The 19,815-nt window shown below is 35.9% G+C and overlaps 2 protein-coding genes across 6 annotated transcripts; both read left to right on the plus strand.

The window, feature by feature from the left end:
* Positions 1-9,679: 9,679 nt before the first annotated feature.
* Positions 9,680-13,444, plus strand: LOC110706904 (protein TOC75-3, chloroplastic-like). 5 transcript variants are annotated; one of them, XM_021884893.1, is made up of 8 exons: positions 9,683-9,967; positions 10,126-10,245; positions 10,906-11,072; positions 11,213-11,407; positions 11,509-11,757; positions 11,826-11,858; positions 11,938-12,220; positions 12,961-13,444. In XM_021884893.1, coding segments are annotated over exons 3-8 (804 nt in total). In that variant the 5' UTR covers positions 9,683-9,967; positions 10,126-10,245; positions 10,906-11,030; the 3' UTR covers positions 12,963-13,444. The 5 variants fall into 5 exon arrangements, with proteins under 5 accessions (XP_021740588.1, XP_021740585.1, XP_021740586.1 ...); XM_021884894.1 differs by having other exon boundaries at positions 10,909-11,072; XM_021884895.1 differs by lacking the exon at positions 10,906-11,072 and having other exon boundaries at positions 9,684-9,967.
* Positions 13,445-17,346: 3,902 nt separating this feature from the next.
* Positions 17,347-18,536, plus strand: LOC110706769. The gene is made up of 3 exons (XM_021884721.1): positions 17,347-17,608; positions 17,691-18,382; positions 18,501-18,536. Exons 1-3 carry the CDS (start codon positions 17,347-17,349, stop codon positions 18,534-18,536), a joined length of 990 nt encoding a protein of 329 aa, XP_021740413.1.
* The last annotated feature ends 1,279 nt before the right edge of the window (positions 18,537-19,815 follow it).

Raw genomic sequence — 19,815 nt, forward strand, 5'->3', positions numbered from 1 at the left:
TTAGCATCATATGTGTCACAATAATACCTATTTGTCGCCTACATGGCTCAACACTTGGCGAAAAAATTTAAATGCCAAGTATCGCTGTCTCGTGACTTGACTGCGAGACCGGCTTTATTTATTAGTGATATAATATGATATACGTAATGTGTGCTTTAAATTTCTAAATTATGTATACACCAATTAATTTAGAAAAGAAAATAACAATTACAGACATTTGAAGTACTTTATATGGACATCATTATCTCATCCTTGTTGCCTAACACAATAGAGATCATGGACCATAACACGTACATTGGGTCATTGACACGTTCATTATAGAGTCGAATCTTCCCACTTGTTACATATAGTCGTTTTTAAGAGCTTGAATTTAGTTACTGCTGCACCCGTCTAATCCGAAGATAAAGTTTTTTTTAGTAATTTTAATAAAAAAATTCTATCCTTTCTGGAATCTTACATAGTTCTTTGTACGTGATTCCTTTAGCTCTTTATCGAAGGCATCTCACCTTCCCCCCCACTTTTTTTTTTTCCTCCAAGGCTAATTTTCTTATAGTTTCCCTAGTTAATTCAATTTTGCGAGCATTCTCTAATAATTCTGCACCGGCCATTTCTTTATTTTGAATGGTCGCTTTCCCTCTTTTTCTTATAAGTATTCCTGAAAGATCTCCCCTCCACGTACTTTCTCTGCTGAAATATACTTGTATTAATTTGGCTTTTATGCTCATTAATGTGTAACTTTAACCACTAATGTATCTAATTATGTATGTAAACTTATAAAAAAAATGTTATCTATTACTAAGGATATGTATGAATATTTGTCGCACTACTTTGATAATTTAAGTTAACCACACAATATTATTGTTAAAAGATTAATTGATGACTTCAAATTTTATTGGGTGGTATGTATTCTGTTGTTGTTGCAAGTAAGTTGGGTTAAATAGCTTAATTAAAAAGTGATACAATTAATAATTAATTCAATACGGCAAAAGTAGTAAAAAAAATGTGGTCAATAATTTATTTGTATATAAATTGAACAAAATTTGTTTAGATAGAGTACATATTGCAATTATTTTAAAATGGAAGAAGTATGGAGTATGTTTCAATTATATATGGAATATATCTCTGAAAGGGACATTTTAATTTTTTGAAAAAGTAATTTATCCATGTTTCTTAAACTTGTCATTAACTCTTCCCTTCCACTTGTTAAATATTCCTTGTTTGTTTAGTTGTTTTCGTTTCTCATGAAGTTAGACTTCTACTATTTAGCTGGATAAGATGAAAGAGTTTAATATAAATAAATAGGAAAACAAAGAATAGATTCATAGTTAACTATTAACTAAATTCCTAATATAAAGTTAAAAAGCATTATACTTGATTATTTATACTACCTCCATTTTTGAAAGTTCGACTCACTTACTATTTATGTGGTCAAAATAAAATAACTTTGACCACATTTTATGAGCTATACAATAGAAATAAATTAGCATGTGAGATCTTATTAGATTCCCCTTATTATAAATAATCCAAATATCAACTTTTTACAATTTTCACTTATACACAATCGGAGTTATTCATGATCAAAGATGTTCATTGGAGACCGCGCAATTGCAAAGTGAGTCGAACTTTCAGGAACGGAGGGAGTATATTATATTTACATTTATTCTACCGATTAACTATAAAAAATGTCATCAACATGGAATAATATTAACTTAACAACATAATTTCTATGTGACTAGTAAAATCATACGCGTTAAAATGGAATCTAATTTGCGTATACAAAGACTATATGCATAATGCATACATCTATCATCCAACAACGAACATATAAACACTTTCAACTAAATTAATCTTTTGTAGTTTTTCAAGTAATTAACTCACAAACGAACATTGTCATGGCGTCTCCATCACTTTTTCCTCATATTCCTCCTCATATTGCAAGGGAGGGCATCATATTGATGAGGCAATTGGCCGAAAAGAGAGAGCGAAGATCGAGGGCCGCTCAACCTCAAACTCGGCCACAAATCCATGTTTATGGTCCACCAATAATGGAGGGAACTATTGATAGTGAGCAAGCAGCTAGAGTATTTGGTGGAGTGATGATTTGTGAACATTATGCTAAGAAAGGAAAGAAATCCTCCTTTGGAAGGGCTTATTACTAAAAACATGTAGTGTATGTAAATTTTATGTAATGCACGTACGTATAATGTCAACTAGTTGAAGAAGTGCCCTAGTATATCAAATTAAGTTGTACTAAGTGGTGTGGTAGTTCATCAAGGCATCCTTTAATAAGTTTGTCAATTTCATCTTTACAATATAAATAGGTATTGCTACTAAGTACTAATCTATACTTGCAAGAGTTGTAATGCAATGTTTGCACCAAAATAATATTTTCAAAATATATTGAATTTAGCCTTAAATTTAACAGGGTGAAATTTGAATGCGCAATGTCAAAAAGCAAAAAATAAATAATAAACCTCAAGTATTGCCATTGTCCATTTGTCCTAATATGAGGGTGACGTATATATATACATTGAGACTCGATTCTTATTTGTGTCCCACTCCTTAATTCATATGTAGCATAACTTGCATTGCGTTAGCCACTATATTATTTAGAATGATTAACCTTTATTTGATTGACAATATGTGTATAATTTTCTCTTATTATTTCCCAAATCACTATATATTTATAAAACATACTCCTAGGTGTTAATCATCAGGTTAAACTTTTGGTTGACTTGGTCCATTAACATGATATCGGTGCCAGCGTGACACAAAGATCACGGGTTCAAGTCACATCCACCACCCACTTTCAAGTGGAATATTTCGCACAGGATATAGGGAGGGCCCATGGTGCATCTACATTTCAAGCCCAAAGGGCTCTCATGTGAGTGGTCGTGATAGTATAAAACATATTCCTAGACCTCAACCATCAACTTAAGCTTTTGGTTTAAATGGTCCGGTAACATTTATTTTTAAATTTCTTTTTCGTCTGTTTTAGAAAGAATTACACATTTTACTATATCCCTATGTTAGTATGGAATGAATACATAATACTCCCTCTATTTTTAAATACTTTCTCCACTTTCCATTTTCGGCCGTTTTTAAATACTTGCTCCATTTCCTTATTTGAAAAGGTTTTACAATATTTAATTCATTTCTCTCAACTAGTCATAAATCATATTTTAATGATTTTATATTCTCTCCTCCAATTCTCTCACTACTTTTTCTTTTTACAATTTTTTATTCTGTCACCTACCCATTACCTCCATATTTTATTACTTTCTCCAATTTCTCTTAAAACTCCGCGCATGAGAAATGGAGCAAGTATTTAAAAATAGAGGGACTAGTTTACTCATACATGCTACCACTACCAGAAAACAGCTCATTTTCCACGAACCGGTTCCGACGGACGCGTAATTCCGTCGGAAAATTCGAGAATTCCGACGGATTTATTTTCCGTTGAATATTTCCGACGAATTCAAAAAATCCGTCGAAAACCTGTCGTAAAATTCCGACGGAATATGAATCCGTCGGACTATATGTAATTTCCAACAGAAATTCCGTCGGAATATAAATTAAAAAATAAAAAATCCTTTGTATGCCTTTAAATCTCACGCCCTCTATTCCTCTCTTAAAAAAAGAAAAAACCCTCCTCTCTCTCCTCCTCCTCTTCTCTTTCTCTCTCCTCCTCGGAAGCATGTAAGACATACTAAGATGTCTTACCATCCAAGAATTCTTTAATTTAAGTGATTGATAAATTAATTACATAGTTGTGAACATACAAAAATTAATCACTGGTAAAGTAATAAATCATCCAACATAAAAGATGAGTTTTTATGAAATAAAAACAATCAAGATCTTAGTTAAATAAATTCCCGAAAGTATGTAAAATTAAATAAATTCCCGGAAGCATGTAATGAATAAAAATAAACGTTGTCACATTTAAAACCTTGTTTTCAATGGATTTATAAAAGTAGTGAACATAATAACTTACTTTATCAAGCTCAAACACGACACAAAGGATTTATCTAGTAATCACCTTCCTCCGCTACGTGCTCTACAAATAAATATAGACCGAATGTTAAATAACTGTTTATATTATTAGTGCACGTATAAATATTTATCTTAACACGTGTACTAATATAAAGCTACGTATACCCGCATATAAAACCTAACCCTATAAGTGAGTGGTCAAATTTATAAATCAAAACTAGTTATTGTACAGTAACGTAATAAAATGATGGTTTGATAAAATGATAATGGAAAATAGATATTAAAATCGTAGAAGTCAAAATAAAATCATCATCATCAATCATTTAAAAGAAACATCACCGTGAGATGACGAAGGAAGTTTAGGGGAACTAGTGACTTCAGGTTAGCCGTATACCTTCGATATTGATCGGTTTTCAGATTTTTAAAGCCGAGTGTAAAGAGGATGATGTGGGCTACGAGATGGTGTGGTTTGTGGTAGTTTTTGGTGCTTGTAAAGTGTTGAATTGCTTGTAAAGTGTTGAAAATGAGTATCAATGAGAGTATATATATAGAGATCAAATTGGTTAATAAAGGAGGGAAGTTTGAATTTGAAAAGAGTAGATAAACTTTATCTTGATCGATTGTTAGTATTTTAAACTCGAATTGGAGGTAGCTCATGAATCTAGTCTTGTGCATGGTAGTAGTGAAGATAATGAGTTAAAGGTTTTGACTAGTTAGTTATCCGAAAATTTAGGAACTTAGATTGGCAATGGTGATGGATAAGGTCGGTTTCACAAATTCTTGAAAAATCGGTTTACTCTATAAATTAGATGAAGATGACTATCACTTTTAAATTTTTTAAAGAAATGAAATTAAAATCACCAATCATATAGGAACGTAGGAAGTAACGCGAGTTAATTAAAATATTGTAGTTGATTAAAATATAGTAGTTGGAAATATTAGTCATAAAATATTAATCATGAACATAGGTTACATGAGCAAAATAAAATACTTATAATTATTATTAATAAGTATGTACTTATAAAATTATATATGTATATAATTATGTATTGTCACAATCTATCCCCCTTAAAGATAGATTCCTCCTCGAATCTTGAATCATATAGTGGAACATTCTAGCTAGAGTGATGTTATTTATATGCATGATCGTAAATAAAATGACCATAAAAGTAAAATTCACCCTCCTAAAAAAGGGGTTACGTCCCCGTAATTCAATTAAGTACCTTATCAGGGTATCTTTGCTTCATGGTGTCTTCTGCTTTCCATGTAGCTTCTTCGGTTTGGTGGTTTGACCATAAGACCTTTACAATTTTAGCCTCCTGATTTCATGTTTTTCTAACTTTCTCATCTAGAATCTTTATGGGTTTTTCTTCATAATTTAAAGTCTCATCTATTTCTACAACCTCAGGTTGAATTACATGTGAAGGGTCATGGACGCACTTCTTAAGTTGAGAAATGTGAAAAACATTGTGCACCTTAGATAACTCTGTTGGGAGAGCCAATCTATAAGCAACTTCCCCAACCCTTTCTAACACCTCATAAGGACCAATGTATCTCGAACTGAGCTTCCCTTTCTTGCCAAATCTCATGACACCTTTGGTTGGGGACACTTTCAGTAGCACCTTTTTGCCTACTTCAAAGGCGACTTGATCCGCATAAGATTTTTAGGGATCCTAGGCAGCCTTCATCCTTTCTTGAATTATTCGAACCTTCTCAATTGTATCATGCAAATATTCAGGTCCCAATACCACCTGATCACTCATGTCACTCCAGCATAAAGGGCTTCTACATTTTCTTCCATGCAATGCTTCATAAGGAGCCATGCCGATGCTTGCATGGTAACTATTGTTATAAGAAAACTCAACCAAGTCTAATTTTTCTTCCCACGACCCCCTAAAATCAATGACACATTCTCTCAAGAGGTCTTCTAGGGTATGAATGGTCCTCTCAGTTTGACCGTCTGTTGCAGGGTGGAAGGCTGTACTAAGCTTGAGTTGGGTCCCAAATGCTTGTTGCAATTTCTCCGAAAATTGTGATAGAAACCTAGAGTCCCTATCAGAAACAATGTCTCTTGGCACTCCATGATGCTTCACAACATTCTTTACATACGCTGCAGCCATCTGCTCCATAGACCACGTATCCTTCATAGGAATGAATCTAGTAGTTTTAGTCAATCGATCCACTACAACCCAAATGGCATTCTTTCTTGTCTTGGTTAAGGATAAGGCAGTTACAAAATCCATATAGATCGAGTCTCACTTCCATGTCGGAATATTCAATGGTTGAAGTAACCCTTTAGGCTTGCTCCTCTCAGCTTTCACTTTTTGGCATGTCATACACCTAGAGACAAACTCTGCTACCTATTTCTTCATCCTCGGCCACCAAAAATGTTGTTTAAGGTCCTTGTATAGCTTGTCGCTCCCTGGATGTACTGAATATGGTGTGTAATTCCCCTCCTCTAACAATTTCCTTTTAACCTCTTCACAGTGCAAAGGTACACACCAGCGACCTCTATAGCTAATGCTACCATCATCATGAACCTTAAAGGGCCTTAATTCTCTATTCACCATCTTAGATTTTATTCTTTTAAGCTTCACATCATCAGATTGTCTATCCTTTATCTGCTCGGATATTGTAGGGGTAATTGACATTGCATAAAGTTGTATCTCGGATTCTACCTCCCCATATTCCTTAACTTCCAAGTTCAACTTTGAGAATTCCTTGCATAACTTATCAGGAAGCACCCATATAGCATTTATTGAGTGGCTCGGCTTTCTACTTAATGTGTCAGCAACTACATTGGTCTTGCCCTCATGATACTGAATGTGGAGATCATTATCTTTGAGACGTTCCAACCATTTTCTCTGCCTCATATTCAACTCTTTCTGTGTGAAGATATACTTAAGACTCTTATGGTATGTGAATATCTTACAAGTAACTCCATACAAATAGTGTCGCCATATCTTTAGTGCAAATATAATTACGGCTAACTCCAAGTCATGAGTGGGGTAATTCTCTTCGTATGACTTCAATTGTCTAGAGGCGTAATCAACAACTCTCCTGTTTTGCATAAGGACACATCCCAATCCTTTCTTTGAAGCATCAGTAGAAACCTCGAACCCTTTATCCTCAGATGGTAACGTCAACACAAGGGTCGTTGTTAATCTTTTCTTCAACTCTTGAAATGACTCCTCACACATCTCATCTCACTGAAATTTCGCTGTCTTTTTCATGAGGTTAGTAAGGGACCTTGCAATCCTCTCCTTCACAAACCTTCGATAATAACCAGCTAAACCCAGGAAGCTACGAATCTCAGTTACATTAGTGGGTCTTGGCCAATTCATTACTGCTTGAGTTTTAGAGGGATCTACAGAACTCCAATCCTTCGAGATGATATGACCTAAAAAGGCGACCTCTTTCCTCCAAAAGTCTTGACAAATTTGCATACAACTTCTTTTCTCTCAAAGTTTCCAAAACTACACGCAAATGTTGCTCATGATCCTTAGGGGTTTTGGAATACACCAAGATGTCATCAATAAATACAACAACAAATTGATCAAGATAGGGTTTGAAAACTTGGTACATAAGGTCCATAAACACTGCAGGGGCATTAGTCAACCCAAATGGCATGGCTGTAAACTCATAATGGCCTTAACGTGTCCTAAAAGCTGTCTTTGGTATGTCTTTCTCCACGATCTGCAATTGATGATATCCCGATCGAAAGCCTATCTTAGAGTAAGTCCCGACACCTTTCAATTGGTCAAAGAGGTCATCTATACGGGGCAATGGGTACTTCTTGACAGTGACTTGGTTCAGTTCTCTATAATCAATACACAACCTCAAACCTCCATCTTTCTTTTTCACAAATAACACCAGGGCTCCCCATGATGATACACTAGGTCTAATGTATCCTTATACAAATGTTCTTCTATTTGTTCCTTGAATTCCTTCATTTTCACAGGGGCCATACGATAAGGTGCCTTAGAGATAGGTGCAGTTTCTGGAATCAAATCTATGGTGAACTCAACTTCTCTCTCAGGAGGCATCTCAGGAATATCCTCGGAAAACACATCAGGAAACTCCCTAACTACTGGGATTTCATCCAATTGACTCACTTTCATCTCTAAATTTTGAATTTGACACAAAAAGGCTTCACATCCTTTTTTAAGGTATTTATGCATGGTCAAGGTTGATATAATTTTTACTCCAGGTTTAACCACAATACCTTGATAGGTGATTCTATTGCCTTTTGGCCCTCTCAAAGCAACTTTTTGATCATGACATTTATACGAGCCCTATATTTCCCCAACCAATCCATGCCTAGAATAACATCTAAGTCATCCAGGTTGAACTCTATATGGTCTCCTGGAAGATTAGTCCACTAATATTTATTGACACGTCCTTATAAAGTTTTTTACATGCCACTAGCTCCCCAGTTGGAATAGATATCTGAGTAGAAATATGAGAAAAAGGTTCTAAACCTAGCTTCTTAATTAGGGAAGATGATATAAATGAATGAGAAGCACCAGAGTCAAAAAGCACTTTAGCTTCTCCATTAGCCCGAGCTTGGTTCATAACAAATATTCTTCCTCGGTTACCATTATTCCCTTGACCGCCAATGCTATTTGGAGTAGACGAAGTCTTGTTGATGCCATTTTGAGTAGCTTGGTTCTTAGAAGAATTCCCTTGGTTCCCAGCATTAACTTGCCTCCCTTGCCCTGGACCTTGTTGACCTCCATTGTACTTATGGTAGCACTCAAATTCCTGGTGTCCCCATTTCTTCTCCACCACAGGGTAATCAAGCAGGAGTGAATGGAGGGCAAGAGGAAGGAAAGCTAATGGACAGGGTAACCTATTGTTGATAGTTCCATTATGGAAATTCCAAATCCAAATCCAACCCCAAATCCAATTACAATTGACATTTCATCTGATGATGAGGAAGATGAAGAGTTCATTCAAGTAGAGCAAAATCCAGAGACACCTGAACCAATGGAGGAGGAAGATGACCCTGAATACGATCCTAGAAGCTATAAACAATCGAAGGACAAGAAGGACAATGTTCGAAAGGACTAGATTTTTGTAGTTTCATTTCCGCAGTTTTAATTAATTCCTTTGTCAGTAAAGTAATAAGTGGCATGGCCATAGTGAGTCAATAAACCTATTGAGTTACGTAGGTTATTCGAACACATTTCATTTCATCTTTCTATTCATTTTCTTACTCAGCAATAAATTTTTTATTCATTTCCTAGCCAAATAATTCATTTTACTGCCAAAAAATTCATTTCATTTCCAAATCATTCATTTCATATCACTACATCAATGGCCATTTCTTGCTCAAATATCCCAATAATTCATTTCTAAACTCTAGGAAATCATGGGAATTATTCTTATTTATTATTGTGATGCTTTATTAAATGTATGGTTAGTTAGCAATCAAAATTTAGTTGATCAAGCTGCAATTTTGGGAATTTTTATTTTGCAATCTCAATTTGTTACACTAGTAGAAAAAATGAAATAGGCACCGTAAAATGCGCACCGTTTTTTAAAAATCGGTGCGAAAAATAGTAGGCAGGATTGAGGGGAAGACTTTTCACACCGGTTTGGTTCGAACCGGTGGGAAAGCTATTATTAAAAAAAAGGGCCTTATCTTCTTTCTTTCTCTTTCTTTCTCTTTCTTTCTTATGTATTTCTCTTTCCTCGATCTCTCCTCTTCTCTCATCTGCCTCTCACAGTCTCTCTCATCTACAACAATGGAACCTCAAACTCCTTCTCTCTCCTTCGATCTCCTTCTCCATAACCGCCGCTTTCCCTTTCCTTTTCTCTCTCCTTTGATCTCCTTCTCCATAACTGCGCCGCAAGCAACGCCGCTCTCCTTCTCCTTCTCAGTCTGAAATCGACCGCCGTCAATTTGAACCAAATACAACAACAACAACAAACTTGAATCAATTATCATTTCAAAGATCACAAATTCGAGGTATGTGCTCTTCGATTTGAAATCTAGGTTTTATGAACTTTTTTTTTTTTTTTTTTTTTTTTTTTTTTTTTTGATTTTTGGGCGTTTGAAATCTAGGTTTTATGATTTTTTATTGTTTTTGATTAATGATGAACAATTGAAATTTTGAATGCAATTAGGGTTGGTGTGTGAACATCAAATAGTTGAATTTCAATTTTGGGCGTTTGAAGGCGTTGTTCAGGTTGATGCGAAGCCATGGTTCCGTTTGAATACAAGTCGTATTTGGATTCCAAAACATTGTAAGTGTAAATTCGATTTGCTTTGTTGAATGGGATAATTAGTTGAAGGTTTATATTGTTGAAGGTGTATATGTGTGTGTTAATTTATTTAGGGTTGGTTTATGAGTTGATTGATTGCATTAATTTGGTTTATGTGTGTGGGAATTCAGCTTATTGTCTATTAAGAAATTGTCTGAGGTTGTTTTACTGGAATCACATTAGGTTTAGTTATTTGGATTATTTGCTTGGGAAAAATCTTGTCTTTCTTCAGGTATAATAATTTACACTGCATTTTTATTTTATTTTTCAGATTTTTTTGCAGAAAATTTCATAGATTAGTGTTGAAATATTTTATTTAATTACTTTATGATAGGGTTGTGACTTTGTTGAATGATGCTGAAACCCCATGTTTTATTTTTATAAGTAATTTTAAATGGGGTTGTGTTTCCGTTGTGATTCATGTGGAAATCTGAAAAAAAAAAAAAATTAGTTTTTGTGGGTTTTTGTTAGGTATAACATAGAAAAAAAATTAAGTCTTTTTTTTTATTTTTTATTTTTAAATCTAACTTATGGTGTGGATTTTTTCTATATTTGTATGATTTATGCTTAATATTATTAGTGTGGGTATAATTTATTAGGGAAAATGTTCGCTTTTGATTGATGTTGATAATAATATTTTAGTAGGGTGTGGAGGAGTGTCTACTGTTTGAACAAAACCTTAATTACTCAAATGCACCAAGTGATACTATTTTCACCCTAAAAGGCGGCTCATCTCTTGTCCCTCTAAGCATGACTGTTCCATTAATATGTTTCCCTTCTTGGTGGTCCTTAGCCTTCATATCCCCTTGGTAAGTTGGTTGATGCTCAGATCAGTTACAGTCTCTGTTCAGTAATTATCTGTATTTATAGCTTATCTTATTCAGGCTACTCTTTTGTGTTTCACCTCCTAGGGATGTTATTCTTCTGGTTCTAACTAGCACATTTTCAGGATGATCTAGCTTTCAAGTTCGAATATGTGCATCCAATATCGATGGTGTATGTATATAGTCCCAAAAACCGCACTTTCCGAACAAGCTGCTTCAATAGCAGAAAGCTGAGTCCTGTGTTTACTGGTGGCATAGGACTGGATGAAGTTCCTCCTATCTGGGTTGATAGGTCTGGTGTGAAAGCTAATATTACTGAGGTTGGTACTTGATTCTAAATTTGACTTTGCTAGCCTAGTTCTATATTGTTTCTTCCTCTCATATTAGTCATATTTGTTACAAAATGATGTCAGTTTTGCAGAATCTTACCCGGCAGAGCAAGCTTACTTATGGGCTCGTGGTTGAAGAGATAACAACACGAGATGAAAGCAGCCATATCGCCATAGCTGGTCAAAGGGTGTTGCCTAAGGGCGGAATTAGTGCTGATGGACCCCCAACAACTTTAAGCGATACTGGTATTGACCGAGTGGCATTCTTACAAGCAAATATTACACGAGATAACACAAAGTTTGTAAATGGAGCTATAGTTGGTGATAGAAATGTGTTTCAGGTAACTTTTGTGTCCTTCCTTTTTTATCAGATTTTTTCTTTAACTTTTTTTGTTTTGGTTATTGACAGGTAATTACAAGGGAGTCACTATTATTAGCACAGGTAATTATTTTTTTTGTATTTGTTCTGTTAGTTATAAATGTTACTTACTAATTGTAGATATGTTTATCTGTTTATTCAGAAGGAGGATTTGCGGAGGGTGATGGACCTGTTATTGGTTAAAGAACACCATGCTCGGACTTTGTTGATTTGTTATCATTGGAACGTCGATAGGTTATTTACTGTGTTTGTTGAGAAGGGTAAAGCTTACTTATTTGCTGAAGCTGGAGTCACGGTGGTTGAACTTGAATATGATGCTTGCGGCTTATTACCTTTTTCAACTCTCAATTGTAATGTTTGCATTGAGGATGTTCCTTGTAATGAGACAACGCGGATGGATTGTGGGCATACTTTCTGCAATAACTGTAAGTACTTTATTGTAGATCGTAATGCACCTCCTGCATCATATGTATTTGAAGTATTAATGTTTGTACTTTGTATGTGATGAGTTTACGCCATTAATTACCGTTCTTAGATAAGGTAGCATTGGTTAGGGTATGTAGATGGATTATTAATTGTAGTGTGTTTTGATTCAGGTTTAGTAGAAGATAATACAGATAGCAGTGTAAGTTTGTTGAGTCACATTTAGATGCCATGACCTTTTTTTTAGTGTAGTATAACCTGGTCAACTGTAACTATTAGTCGCGTCTGGTGAGCAATGATTCCACTGGCTTGGATGTTTTTAGTGTGACCAGTTTGTTTTTAGTGGGCTTAGAACTTCTTTCGAAATACCTGAGGCTGCATTTTTTTGGTAAACTTTGACCATCATACAAGTTCTATATGTGTAGAAAGATAATTGTATCACTTGTAGAGCTCAAATGGAAAACATCAGTTCCGTCTTATGTATGATTGAACTATGATGCTAGATTTATCAAGTTCATGTGTTTGAAGAGCTAACAAAGGCTTTTCTCTGCTTTCAGAGACAAACATTCCTGTTAAAAAAAACTATTTTATGGATGTTTTAATTCACTCAAAGATAGATATAGAAGAAGGAAAACATTGAACTTTGGAAATTAGAGAGTTTTAATGTTTAAGTTTTCGTCATGGTATTCCTATGCAAAATTGAACCAAGTTTTTTGCTTACTTTGTTATTGCGATTGTTTAGGAATACAGCAGAGCAGCCAAACCAGCAAGCAACACAGCACTACAGCAGAGCAGCAAACACCAAGCACAGCCTGACCAGAGCAGAACAGAAACACAACAGCTCAAGAACTCAAACCAGTCACCCAGCCAGCCTGAACATAACAGAGACACAACCACAGAAGCAAACAGATGCCCCACCAGCCTGAACAGGACAGAGGCACAGCAGAACAGAAACAGCTGCACGTCAAACAGTAGAGCAGCCTGTCAGCCTGAACACACAGCAGCCAGCAGAGCAGCCACCAGCACAAGACCAGGACAACTCCTTTTGGAACTCAGACAATATGCTGTTCTTGAGCCCTTGCAGCCACTTACAATGCTGTCTTGTCCATTTTTAATGAAAATATATAACTTTGTATATAAGTTAGTGTTTATGTGTCCATTTTTTTTTTTAGTTTTTTAAAGTGTAGTATTATAAGTTATTGAATAAAATATGTGTTTTATGTATATTATGATTATATATAAGTATTTGGTACAATTTAAGTGAAAAATGCAAAAAAAAAAAATTATTTTTGTGGGCATTTTTGGTACCGGTTTTGGAAAAGAACCGATGCTAAACGTTTTTTTTTTAATATTTTTTAGCCACTTTTCGCACCGGTTCAAAGAAAGAACCGGTGCTAAAAGTGTGGTTTTTGCACTGGTTCTCACCCAGAACCGGTGCGAAAAACCTGATTTCGCATCGGTCTTGAACCGGTGCGAAATATCTGGGGTTTTAACACCCCCAAAATCAGGACCGGTTCAAAACCGGTGCTAATTGGGGGTTTTGAACCGGTGCAGATTACGTGTTTTTGCCTAGTGTTAGCTTAAAAATTAAATGTGTGTGTATGAAAGGTATAAGTTAGTTAGATGGGTGCATAACTTGAGAGCTAACCATGACCATAATTAATAAAGACCCCTTGTTTTAATTCAGGCGAAGAAAGTGAGAGCAATAATGAAGGGAATGAGCTGAGTGAGGTTGTAAGACAGTTAGCAAAGGTCGCCCAATAGTTAACAAGAAACTCGACCAACAATGGGGATGCTCAGGGAGAGCTGTTTAAGATGGTGGCGCAAAGCAAGCCACCAACCTATCAAGGCGAACCTGATTCAACAATTTGAGAAACTGTTTGGGGTAGTAGGGTGCCCAGAGAATTCGAAAGTAGGTTGTGCTACCTATTACCTCAGGGGTGAAGCTGACCTTTGGTGGCAACAAAATGAGGCTACTATTAAGGCATTACCTGGGTTTAACTGAACTATGTTTCAGGAGAAGGTTAGGGACAAGTTTTACCCTAGCTTCCTATAGAAACAAAAAGCTGAGGAATTTTCCAACCAAGCAATGAGAGGTATGTCAGTCACGAAATACTATACCAAGTTTATTGAGCTGTCACGATTTGTCAAAGAGTCTGTTGCTACAGAAAAGGAAAAGGCTAGGAAGTTTGAGAGTGGATTGACCACTGATTGTAGCTAAAGCTGGGTGGACAAGTGCTCGAAACCTTGGATAAAGTGTATGGGAGGTCTGCACACCTTTATGCGTTGAAGTTGAAGAAAAAGAAAGAGTTAGCGGAGGTGGAAGGGAAGGAAAAAAGAAAAGAGATAAGGCAAAACTTTGGAAACCCGCAAGGTAACCAGACAACTTCAAGAAGCAGAAGTACCACCATAACAACAACAGTAACTTCCTGAGTAACAATCGCCAAGGTGGGTGAAACTTTAATAGAGGAGCTAAGAGCTCTAACCAGGGAAATAACAAAGGACCAAGGCATTATTACTGCAAAAGGTGTAGAAATGACCACCCTGGTAGAGACTGCGATGGTAACTTGTCGCGCTTGCAACAAGTTGGGATATAGGGAGTACGAGTGCTTCTCCAAAGATTCTAATCGAAATAAGCAGGGCAATAATCAAGGAGGGGTTCAAAAGAACTTTCAGGGGAACAACAACTATTCAGGGAATAAAGGGGCACAGCAGACTGGGGTGAAAGGCAACAATAATAGGAATAATCAGGTGAAAAGTGGAGCTCCAGGAAAACTGAATGTGATTAGTAGGCACGAAGCTAATACTACGAAGGATGTTACTACTGGTACTTTTTCTGTTAAAGTTTTGTTTGATTTTGGTGTAACTTTTTCTTTCATTTCAAAAACCACTGTTTCAAAGTTATCACACTGTCTGAAAACCGTAGGTGACATAGATGTACCCATAGTTATTCCTACAGGAGGGGTAGTATAGTGTACCAAAACTTTTAAAAATGTGCCACTAGAAATCAAGGGATAGGTATTTTTGTCTGACCTCATCGAGTTTGGGTTAAGTGATTTCGACGTTATTTTGGGAATGGATTGGTTGAGCAAGTATAGTGCAGAGATTTGTTGCCGCAGAAAGTACAGATAAGTACAGCTGAGGGTAAGTTGGTAAAATATTAGAAGCATGGTGAAACAAAGTGCCCAAGGATCATCTCTATAATGAAGTTGGCTAAGTATATTAAGAAGGGGCATCTAATATATTTTTGTAGTGTGAGGAATTTAGAACATGAAGAGGCAGCTAAGCCTGAGGACATAGAAGTGGTGAACGAGTTTCTAGAAGTGTTCCCAAAAGATATTCCAGGAATGTCACTTAAGAGGGCAATTGATTTCACAATAGAGTTGGTCCTAGGGACAACACTGATTTCCAATGCACCATATCGAATGGCACCTATAGAAATGAGAGAATTAAAGGAGCAACTGTAAGATTTGTTAGAAAATGGGTACATTAGACCAAGTGCTTCGCCTTGGGGAGCTCCAGTGTTTTTGTTAAGAAAAATGATGGTAATATGAGGTTATGTATTAATATAGGGAGTTGAATAAGGTCACCATAAAGAACAAGTACCCATTACCAAGGATCGATGATCTATTTGACCAGTTGAGGGGCGTGTATGTATTTTCCAAAATTGATTTAAGGTCTGGATATTGTCAGTTGAGGATCGCAGACGAAGATATTCCCAAGACTACATTTAAACAAGGTATGGGCATTATGAGTTCACAGTAATGCCATTTGGGTTGACGAATGATCCAGCAATCTTCATGGACTTGATGAATAAGGTGTTCCATCCTTTTATGGACAAGTTTTTCATTGTGTTCATAGATGATATACTGGTTTACTCAAAGAATAAGGAGGAACATGTAGAACATTTGAGGGAAATTCTACAAACCTTAGGAAAACAAGCTTTATGCGAAGTTTTCCAAGTGTGAGTTTTGGTTGGAGAAAGTATCTTTTCTGGGTCACTTTGTGTCCAAGGATTGGGTAGAAGTAGATCCAACAAAGATTGAGGCAGTGAAAGAATGGCCTATGCCAAAGACGGTGTCTGACATTAGGAGTTTCTTAGGTTTAGCAGGGTATTATAGGCGTTTTGTGAAGGAATTTTCTAAGATTGCTAAGCCTATGACCTCTCTAATGTAGAAGGACAAGAAATTCGAGTGGGATGAGAAGTGTGAGGAAACGTTTCAAATCTTGAAGCAAAAGTTGATTACATCACCAATACTTTCATTGCCTAATGATAGTGGAATCTATGATGTATATAGTGATGCATTCAAGAATGGTTTAGGATGTGTGCTTATGCAAAATGGGAAAGTGATTGCATATGCATCAAGACAGTTGAAACCTCATGAAGTAAACTACCCTACTCATGACTTAGAATTAGCCGCAATCATTTTTGCACTAAAGATTTGGAGGCATTATTTGTATGGGTAAAATGTAGGATTTACACAGACCATAAAAGTTTGAAGTACATCTTCACCCAAAGTGATCTAAACTCACGCCAAAGGAGATGGTTAGAATTTGCAACGAACTACGACTTGGACGTACAATACCATGAAGGGAAAGTAAATGTAGTTGCAGACGCTCTAAGTCGTAACACCAGTCATGGACTGAACACTTTGATAGTGGCTGATGAGTTGTGTAGGGAAATAAGGAAAATGAATTTAGAAGTGGTAGAATGGGGAGTACCAACGAGTATACTTGCGAATCTAAGAATTCAACCAACAATATTGGATGAGATAAGGGAAAATCGGGCAGGAGATGTTACGTTGGATAGGATTCGTGAGAAAATCAAGCAAGGAAAGGCTACAGATTTCAAAATTCATGAAGATGGAAGTTAAAGGTACAAAGGTAGATGGTGTGTACCATAAAAATGTGAGGAAGTAAAGAGAAAATTAATGAAAGAAGGTCACAATACACCATACTCAGTACACCCAGGAGGGGATAAGCTATACAAATACTTGGAAATGATGTATTGGTGGCCTAGAATGAAGAATGAAGTTGCGGAATTTGTAGCAAAGTGTCTAACTTGTCAAAAGGTGAAGATAGAGCACAAGAGACCGCAAGGAACCGTACAATCATTAGAAATTCCTTGATGGAAGTGGGATTGCATTTCGTGGATTTTGTGACTTGCCTCCTAAAGTCAAAGAGTGGAAATGATACCGTTTGGGCTGTGGTGAATAGGCTTACTAAATCTGCAGTGTTCATACCAATGAAGGAGACCTGGAAGATGGAGCAACTTGCAAAAGCTTACATCAAGAATGTTGTGAGGTTACTTGGAGTTCCAAAGGACATTATGTCTGATAGAGATTCTAGGTTTCTTTTAAAGTTCTGGAAGAGCGTGCAGGAAAACTTTGGTACAATACTAAAGATAAGTACAACATTTCACCCTGCCACATATGGACAAATTGAGATAACTAACTATTCAAACCTTGGAAGATATGTTGAGAGCTTATGTCATAGACTTCCAAGGGGGATGGGAAGATAACTTGGACTTATATGGAAGCATTGGCATGGCTCTATTTGAGGCATCATATGGAAGGAAGTGTCGTAGTCTTGTATGTTGGAACGACATAAGGGAAACAATGATCTTAGGGCCACAATTGATTGAAGATACAGTTAAGCAGGTAAAAGTGATTCAAGCTAAGATTCAAGCAGCACAAGATCGTCAAAAGAGTTATGCAAATTTGAAGCGTAGGGAAGAAGAGTTTGAAGTTGGTGACAAAGTATTGTTGAAAGTATCATCAATGAAAGGTGTCATGAGATTTGGGAAGAAAGGAAAACTTAGCCTAAAATATATTGGTCCATATGAAATATTACAGAGGATAGGCAAAGTAACTTATAGGTTGGTCTTACCTATGGAACTAAGTAAAGTGCATGATGTATTTCATGTGTCTCTGCTAAGGAGGTATATACCTGATAAGTCACATGTGCTACAACCTAAAACAATTGAATTAGATCAAAACTTAACTTATGAGGAAAGACCTGTCAAGATCCTTGACAGTAAAGTGCGTAGTACACGCAACAAGGAAGTTAAGATTGTTAAAGTGCTATGGTCTAACCAAGAATATGAGGAAGCAACTTGGGAAGCTGAGGACGAGATGAAAAAGAAATACCCTGAGTTGTTTGAGGTATGTTGAGTTACGGGGACGTAACTCGTTTTCTTTAAGGGGGGTAGAATGCGGTAGAATTTCGCTCTTTTCCCCTCTATTTTCAGTTATTTTAGTGCTTTTTGCACATTTTTAACAGTTATTACAAGTACTTTCGATTTCAAGAAGACATTAAGGTAAAAGTATGTCAAAAGAATACATCAATATTATACAAAGTGAGGAAAAAGTTTGATTTTCGTTACCCAAGTTTTGGGACGAAACTTCTTTTAAGGGGGTAGACTGTAATACCCCATATTTTAATTTTAATTATTATTTTATAAAGTATTTAATTAATTCAAAATGAATTATTTGTGGTATTTTATTAATTTAAAAAGGTTTATTTTTAATTAAAGGTCCACTTTTATTTATTTAATTATTATGGAAATATTTTATTTTATTTAAAAAATAAATTATAAAAGAAAATTTAAAGTCAATGGTATTTCACTACTAGAAATAGGCCGTTTTCCGAGGGAATCGTTCCGACGGACCTAAATTCCGTCGGAAAATTCGAACTTTCCGACGGAATTAGGGTCTATCGGACAATTTCGTCGGAAAAGGTACGTTACAACGGAAAATCCGTCAGAATTATTGCGACGGAAATTAATTCCCTCGTAACAATAGGCTTTCGACGGAATATTCCGTCGGAAAGTTAACTTTCCAACAGAATATTCCCTCGGAAAACCCAAATAAAATCCGTCGGACAATTTCCGACGAATTTGGAATTTTCCTACGGAATATTCCCTCGGAAAACCCAAATAAAATCCGTCGGAACGTTCTAATATATATATATATAAAACCGATCTTTCTTTGTTTCCTTTTCTCCTCTCTTCTCCTCTCCTCTTTCTCTCTCTTCTCCTTCTCTGCTTTTCCTCCTTCTCCTCCCCCTTCGTTTCTCTCTCCTCCTTCTCCTTTCGTTCCTCTTTCCTACTTCTCCTTCCCCTTCGTTTCTCTCTCCTCTTTCTCCTTCCCCTTCCCCTTCGTTTTTCAAAGCCACGAACCAACGCCGTTGCGCAACCACGAACCACCACCGCCTTCTAATGGTTTTTCAAAGAACAAATTAAGGTTTTTCATGTCAAATTCGACCATGAAAACCCTATATCCAGAGTTTTCATGGTCAAATTTGACAATACAAGGTAAGTTCTCTTATTTTTTTCGGCTTTATTACTTTTTTTTTTCTTCTGATTTTTCGTGTTTTAGTTTTGTTTTTTCGGCTTTTTTCGTTTTTTTTTTCTTCTGATTTTTCGTGATTCTTCTTATTCAAGCCTTTTTTCGTTTTTTTTTTCTTCTTCTGATTTTTCGTGTTCTTGATTTATTTTCGGCTTTATTCGTTTTTTTTTCTCTGATTTTTCGTGTTTTTGATTTTTTTTTTTATTTTGATTTTGTTTTTGATTTTGATTTTGGATTTTGATTTTTTC

This window comes from Chenopodium quinoa, unplaced genomic scaffold (assembly GCF_001683475.1).
Source record: "Chenopodium quinoa cultivar QQ74 unplaced genomic scaffold, ASM168347v1, whole genome shotgun sequence".
In the NCBI taxonomy this organism is placed as follows: Eukaryota; Viridiplantae; Streptophyta; class Magnoliopsida; order Caryophyllales; family Amaranthaceae; genus Chenopodium; species Chenopodium quinoa.

Coding starts and splice junctions, on each gene's coding strand:
- LOC110706904 (XM_021884893.1), top strand. CDS start 11,031: ATGTTTCCCTTCTTGGTGGTCCTTAGCCTTCATATCCCCTTG. Junction 11,073..11,212: donor TTAGCCTTCATATCCCCTTG/GTAAGTTGGTTG, acceptor GCACATTTTCAG/GATGATCTAGCTTTCAAGTT. Junction 11,758..11,825: donor GTGATAGAAATGTGTTTCAG/GTAACTTTTGTG, acceptor GGTTATTGACAG/GTAATTACAAGGGAGTCACT.
- LOC110706769 (XM_021884721.1), top strand. CDS start 17,347: ATGGAAGTGGGATTGCATTTCGTGGATTTTGTGACTTGCCTCCTAAAG. Junction 17,609..17,690: donor GAGCGTGCAGGAAAACTTTG/GTACAATACTAA, acceptor AAACCTTGGAAG/ATATGTTGAGAGCTTATGTC. Junction 18,383..18,500: donor AATACCCTGAGTTGTTTGAG/GTATGTTGAGTT, acceptor CATTTTTAACAG/TTATTACAAGTACTTTCGAT.